The 7,458-nt window shown below is 40.1% G+C and overlaps 1 protein-coding gene across 1 annotated transcript in view; it reads right to left on the bottom strand.

The window, feature by feature from the left end:
* Positions 1–6,554: 6,554 nt before the first annotated feature.
* Positions 6,555–7,458, bottom strand: part of LOC147724853 (protein FAM83H-like) — a 241,160-nt gene continuing 240,256 nt past the window's right edge. Inside the window, exon 6 of the mRNA XM_086966347.1 lies at positions 6,555–7,265. Within this exon, the coding sequence (XP_086822473.1) occupies positions 7,255–7,265 (11 nt within the window). The 3' untranslated portion in view covers positions 6,555–7,254. The remainder of the gene's footprint in view (positions 7,266–7,458) is intronic.

Genomic DNA, 7,458 nt, shown 5'->3' with positions numbered 1-7,458 from the left:
CAAGATTTACCTTCCCCAAAATAGTAAGAGGGAGATGTGCCCAAGCTCTCATCAGTTTTCGCCACTGCGCTGCTACTTTTGCAAAGTTTAAGGAGGCTTTCAGATTTATATTTTTGTCTATATTAATCCCCAGGTACCGCAAGTTAGCTCTTGATGTTTCACTGTGGGTATTTAAGTTGACATTCCATGACATTGACTCAGTTTTGGAGGCATTCACCTCATAGCCTGAAACCTTTCCAAATTCCAGGGCTAAATCTATAACCGCTGGAAACGTAGTGTTAATGTCTGGTGAAAAGATCATAATATCATCTGCGTAGAGTGCCACTTTTTTGACCCAATCGCAATAAAAAAAAGGTTTAATTAGTGTGTTTTCTCTTAATTTATGCACAAATGGCTCTATATATAAATCGAATAGCAGGGGAGACAGGGGACACCCCTGTCTCGTACCCCTCGTTACCCTAAATGGCTCGGATAAGCCCCCGTTGATCAGAATTGAGGCCGAAGGGCTTCTGTAGAGCAGTTTTATTGCTCTGCGGAACTTGTCCCCCACATTGAATCTCAACAAGGCCTCCGACAGGTATAACCAATTCACCCTGTCGAAGGCCTTGGTGGCGTCCAAGGTAAGAACCGAGAGGGGCAAAACTTCTTTTGTTGCGACATCTATAGCGCCTAAAAGATCATACGTGAGCTCATATAACTGCCTCCCCTTTACAAAACCTTTTTGATTGGGATGCAGTATATCCGTGGCTACCTGACCGAGCCTTTTCGCCAGTATTGTCGCAAAAATCTTGTAGTCGGCGTTTAGAATTGATATTGGCCGATACGAGCCACAGTCGGATGGGGGCTTTCCTGGCTTCAAGATGAGTGTTATGGAGGCATTATCCCAGGAGGCTGGAGGGGCCTCTCCTTCCCTCAATATCTTATTAAACAGAGCCACCAGAACGGGAGATACCTCTATTTGCAAGTTTAACTGTCTGGTTACAACAGACAGAGGCACCTTCACAAAAGATGTTGACATTAGGGAAACTTTTAAGGATTTCTTCCAGGCAATATATCAGGAAGACCTTAGTGTTACATCTGAAAATATTGCGAGCTGGCTAGAAGATCTCTCTACCATCTTTGACGGTCGTACAGAGTACATTCTTAGACAAAGAAATAACCAGGACTGAGGTAGAGCAGGCCATACAGGGAGCTAAGGGAGGCAAGGCTGCAGGAACTGACGGCTTACCGTCTGAAATTTACAAAAACTTGCAATTAGAGGTATCTCCCGTTCTGGGGGCTCTGTTTAATAGATTAACAGGTTTCTGTGACTGAACATTTGCAAATTGACATCCTATGTAAAAGGACCAACATGTAATCTGAAAAACTAAGGATACTTTCTGGAAACTAAATCTGTGGCTAGCACGACTTATTGTAAGTAAATCTGTAGACGGCATGTTTGCTCCGTCTACAACTTCATTCTACATAAAGATGGCATGAAATGGTGAAACATTTTCTAACACAAAGTTCTAAACATCAGATATATGCTTCTTTATCGGATAGCTTGTGTAGTTAAACATAACTATTTTCTTTATCATGGGGAAATCCTAATACACATCTGTGATACTGCAATGGGGAGTAACTTCGTCCCTTAATCTGCAAACCTCACTATGAGCTGGCAGAAACAAACAGTTGCTTGAAGTACAGAAACGTGAGGTCAGTGAACACATATTTGTTTGGCGGAGGAATATAGACAATATCTTAATGTTGTGCAGATCATGTAAGAATGTGCACATAAAGACCTGAAAATTGACAACTTTGCCTCAATTACCTACAGAAAACTTCCCATTTTAGACCTGCTGTGACCCACATTCATTTTAAAAACAATATGACGTTGTTTAATTATGCTCCTTGTCAGTGTAATGTGCGAAGTTCTGTAAGTAGCTGAATGTTTCAATGGACAATTAAAGAAGTTTTAAAAATTAACATACAGAATAATTAACTTAGCTTCCCACACACAATGTGTATGCAATCGCTGTTCCCTATATAAAATTGTATATATAAAGTATACAATACATTCCTGTAAGCGCATAATTTTGAGCATAAAACAACCAAAGAAAAGTGTGACCTTAAATATGAATTAGCGGCATATGTTGCTGAAAAGTATAGTACGTACATGGATAATCTTGATTTTTTGCAAGTAATTGAACTACAAAGGGCATTGGAAGAGGTGACAGTGAAATAGACTTGAGATGAGCAGTATTTAAATAAGTTAAACTATTTGCATGCCAGAGCCTTAGATTTGTAACTTGATATGTTTCCAAGAGTAATTCCTTAAAATGCAAGGATAAATGAAGAAAAAAACGTTCAATTTTGAAGCCATTTGCCCATTAGGAAGAGCGCGTAATTTAGGACTGTGTCGAAGTTCTACTTGATTTAAACATTCGTGACGAACTCTGTGTTTTATGTAAAAGTAAATTGGGCCTCTCATTTCGCAATCAAAATGTAGGAGGCATATTTATTTTGAATTTGTTTTTATGAAATTTTCCTAATAAATTCTGATTAAAATTGAACAGAGCAGGAATAGTGTAATAATATTAGTGCATTTACTTAAAAGTGGTACACTGCATCGTGGGATATTTTTAACATGTCACACAGAACTGTTAAAAAAGTATGCCGGTAATGTGCATATATATATCCCTTAATGCTGCTGTAAGAACAATGCAAAGTATTTGATAAATTAAAATGTACCTTAATGTGCACGAGGAAGCTACATTGGGTGGCTGTCACTTGAAGCTTGAAAAATACATGTTTGTTTGTTAGGTATGGTAGACACATATATGCCAGTCATTATGAAGGCGCAGAACATGGGCTTTTGTGGAAAATCTTTATAGTCTGTGCTACCTATGAACCAGCATTGGTTGGAGCTTGTGCATTGTCTAAATAGCCAAACAAAATCAAGAAAAAACTTTTCTGGGATCATGGGCAAATGGTTATGCACAAAACGCAGAAAGAGAAGTGGGTGTTGAAGCCATAATTTCAGACAACTGACTAATTAGGTACGACTTAAGACTGGCTCCAATAACAGGTGGAAATGAGTAAGCCATGGATATAAAATGTTGCACAGAACTTTTCTTGTTTACTAGGAGACATGAGGTTTTGTGCCCTTCCATCCTTTCCTGCTACTATTGTACTATTGTACAGCGCTATGGACACACTGGACACAAATAAGTCATCTTATGCGATAAAGGCTTCAATTCTCAGACAAGAGGCAGGAACAGTGGAAACTTACGTCAAGACTAAGAAATGAGAATGAAGAAGTTAAAAAACAAAACAAGAAAAACAGCCCCCCCATGAATACATGGACCATATTGGTTGGAGGTAATGAACAGAAGATACTGGTATGCACTACAGCATTAATGAACAGCCCGGACAGCATTGTCATGAGATAATTGCCTACCACCCAAGTTATAAATCACAAGGTGAGACATTACAACACGGATGAAGGGAAATTCTTTCAAAGATAATGCACTATAAAAGGCTGGTTAATATTTCTAGAAGATATTTAGCAAACTCAGTTTAAAAAGGATAATGTGAACAATATAATTTTACCTGATGCCAGCAGCCTCTTTCTGTAGATGATATTATGTCATGTTTATGTTTCTGAATGAGAGGAGATCCGATAAGTTCCCTAGATGAAATGGGAGCTTTGGAGGCACATGTAAAGAAACTTCTGCTCCCCCCCCCAAACCCCCCCAATCTGGCCTTTTTGATCGGGGGGAATACTGACTAGTTTTGCTTCTGTGGACCGAAGATTCCTAGCGGGCATGTACCATTTGAATTTCTGCCTGAGATGGTTTGGGCCAATTCCATTGAGCGCTTTAAAGGCCATACAGAGGGCCTTAAAACATACTCTTTGCTTCACAGGGAGCCAGTAAAGTTTTGCCAGCTCTTTCTTTACAGAGACAAATTTGGGGGTTCTGTGAGTAGTCTTGCTGCTGCATTTTGTGCAATTTGCAGTCAATTAATGCGCTTTTTTGAGCATTTAGCAGAAGACTGTTACAGTAGACAATCTGCGCTGTAATAAGGGCTGAGATCACTGTCCTGAGACTGCTCTCAGGAAGGAAAAACTTTATTTTCCTTATTATCCTAAGGATTAGGCACTATGCTTAGAACACCATGTTTATGTGATCGCCATAAGAGAACTTATTGTCAATGATCACCCCCCAGGTTTTTTGCTTTTTACGTGGGTGTTGGGCACTCTCTCAGCTCTTCTGGCCACCACTCTGGGGTCCACATATTAGGGTTATTTCCAAATATAAGGACCTCTGTTTTGCAAGAGTTTAATTTTAGGCGGTTGGCAGACATCCATCCTGAGATGCAATCATGAAATCAAGCCCCCGTTTCCTTCTCTTCTCCGTTTCTGATTGACAACACTATTTGCGTGTCATCTGCATATGAGGTGATATGGAAACCATACGATTCGATCAGGGCTGCCAAGGAGATCACAGATACATTAAAGAGTGTAGGGCTTAATGATGATCCCTGTGGCACCCCACACGGGAGAGTGAACGGCTTTGACCTGTGGTTGTCCAGATCCACAGTTTGCGTTCTTCCCAAAAGGAACACCTGCAAAAGGTTCCATTTAGCTCCTTGTACCCCTATTTCAGACAGCCGGTCCATCAGAACCTCATGATAGACCGTGTCAAAGGCTGCTGACATATCCAATAAAATCAGAGTAGCATTTTCTCCTCTGTCCAACGCCTCCCTCACCTCCTCTGTCGATTTAATTAGAGCCAGCTCTGTGCTATGATCTGCTCTAAAACCATACTGCACAGATTGTTGGTTAAAAGATATGAGCTGAGTTGGGTGTTTATGGCCTTTTCAATGATCTTGGCCGGAAGTGGTAGTCTTGAATTTGGCCTGTAATTTTTTGGATCACTGGAGTCCAAGGTTGTTTTTTTTTTAACAAGGGAAGGATAAAGGCCTTCCTCCACTGGCTGGGGAATATGCCAGATGTAAATATGTCATTAAACAGTGGTGTGAGTGTCAACCCTATTACTTCTGGGATTTGCTTCAATACCGATGCCGGGGGAACCGGATCGCATGGAGTTCAGAATTTTGATTACAGCAGGTGTTTCTAGCAGAGAGAAATTGGCTAACACTGGTGGGTTTTGTTTCCATGCCTAGCGGCACCCGTATTTCCCTTTGTGCTAGGCTAAATGAGGAGAAGATCATGATGATTTCCTAATGCAGTTAGAGAAAAGAGGATGAATTACTTGATATAAGGTGACTGAAATACCAAACATCAATCAAAAATCTAGTAGTGTATGGAACATATAGTCTGGGTGGAATTTTGGTAGTGGAAAGAGTAATATAACTGGCAGGAATTCTTTGTATGTTGGTTAGTGCGTGGAAGTTTGTTCTGGCAGCTTCGCTTCCGGACATGTCTGCCCCACTCCTTTACTTACTCACATCTTGATATAGAGTTGTTTCCTGGATCTACCTGCCTAGATCTCCATTTTCAGCAGAGTTGAAGAGAAAAATGGAAAAGAACCAAAATATAAAAGTCTCTTCAGGGGAAGAAGGACAATAATAATTGGCAAAGCCAACAGGCCTAGATTTAACCTGCTAAAACACAAAGATAATTTCTGTGTAGCTATGTTTGCATTTGTTAGCCCATTAAGGCCTAGTGGCTTTGGCAAAGCATTTTTAAGAGAGAAGGGAGGAGGAAGAACAATTGCTAACCAATGGTAAAATTCATGCAGGGGAAAATGAATGGAAAATAAACATAAGTGGAAAGTTAGTAGGAAATCCAGGTAGCAGAAAGAATTCAGAAGGTGGACAGGGAAAACAAGCACACAACTTTAGGCTAAAACATAAAAAAACTGGTAGAATGAGCAGCAGCAAAACAAAAAAGATAGATTGCTTTCTTTATACAGTACATATGTAAGAGAAATAGTTTCATGTATGAATATATCCTGTACTTTTGAGATGTAAAATAGACCCTCGTGCATTGCAATACAAGCACACTAGAGGTGGTAGAATGATACACCTAACAGCCAATAGAATGAGGTGAGAGAAATATATTGCTTTGATCAGAGCCAAAGCTATCAAGTAACATACCCAATAAAGACCTAAAGGAAATAAGTTCTTTCATGGAAGGGATGAAAATAATGAACATTCATAAACAAAGCTATTTGAAAGGAATAGTAGTTCAAAAGGAGAAAAGAAAGAATGCCCCCCATATGCATTTCAGAAACTTAAAGATTTGCTAGCGAATATGTAAAAAAGTAAAGTTTTCTTGTCTTGGAGCCATAAACAGGAGGTAAAGAAATTCCGAACATTTGCTCCCCATTTTTTTGTCTTATTGTTGTCTTCATAGTCGTCACAATACTTATGTCGGTAAACTCAAGAATATGCTACTTAGAATTTAGATCTCCATTTAATTCAACCACATTTTCCAAATATACTAAAATTAACAAACATATCAGGAGCCATCAAAAGGAAACATAAGAGCAACAGACATCAGGGTCAGAAAAAAATCCATGGATAGATATGACAATGAACATGGGTATTTTTTAAAAAAGGTGCCTTTATTTAGGAACAGTTTTATAAATGCTTATTTATTCAAGAACAAGGTAACTGTGCAGTTTTGACAATGTACAGATTTAAAATCACCTGTGCCCCTACCCCCGCTCTTGTTTTACAAAGAGTACATCTCTGGTTTGGTCCATGATACAATGCCCACTTCCTCCAGGGCTGCTCGACAATGAGCTTAGAAAGGATGCCAGCCGAGGCAGCCGCGAGCCCGCAGGGTTATGGTCCGCCACGTAACACTGTAAGAAAGGCTTGCGGGCCATTTCTCAAGATCAAGTCGCACGTGCTCTCTGAAAAAATCCTAGGTAAGTACAAGATCTCGAAGACCTTGTGTATCCTTGTTTCCAGGGAAGTTGTAACAAAAGTGGTCCAGGCCGACGAATATTCACACGTTCTTCTTTAGTCTTATGTTACCGGATACAGTTAAGCTAAGACTGGAGGCCATGTTTGCCTCGGATACTAAAGTACGTGCAGTGAAGAAAAAAGGAGACCACAAAGAATGATCAGGGAGTGAATGGAGTAATCATTAGTAGAGGAAGAAGGTGGAAAGAGTGATCTTCAGACACAGCTTTGACAGGCAAGAAGATGGAGCAGCAGAGGCTGTAGTCCCAGTTGATCATAGGGAGGTAAGAGATTGAGCCATACCGGAAAATCTTTAGGTTGAGGTTCCTTAGCTTAACTGTACCCTGTAACATAAGAATAAAGAATTTATTTGTATCTGTATTTGGGCCTGGACCAACTTCATTACACAGTTCTTCAATAGCTTGGTCATACAACGCCTCTACACACTTCCAACAGCTCTGCAGTACCACAATGTGCCTGATAAGAGTGAGAGTAACACGTGACGTGTGCAGAACAATGGATATTTGGGCAGGTGGG

Source organism: Lissotriton vulgaris, chromosome 4_1 (genome assembly GCF_964263255.1).
Source record: "Lissotriton vulgaris chromosome 4_1, aLisVul1.2, whole genome shotgun sequence".
In the NCBI taxonomy this organism is placed as follows: domain Eukaryota; kingdom Metazoa; phylum Chordata; class Amphibia; order Caudata; family Salamandridae; genus Lissotriton; species Lissotriton vulgaris.
This window is presented reverse-complemented; position numbering and strand designations above follow the sequence as displayed.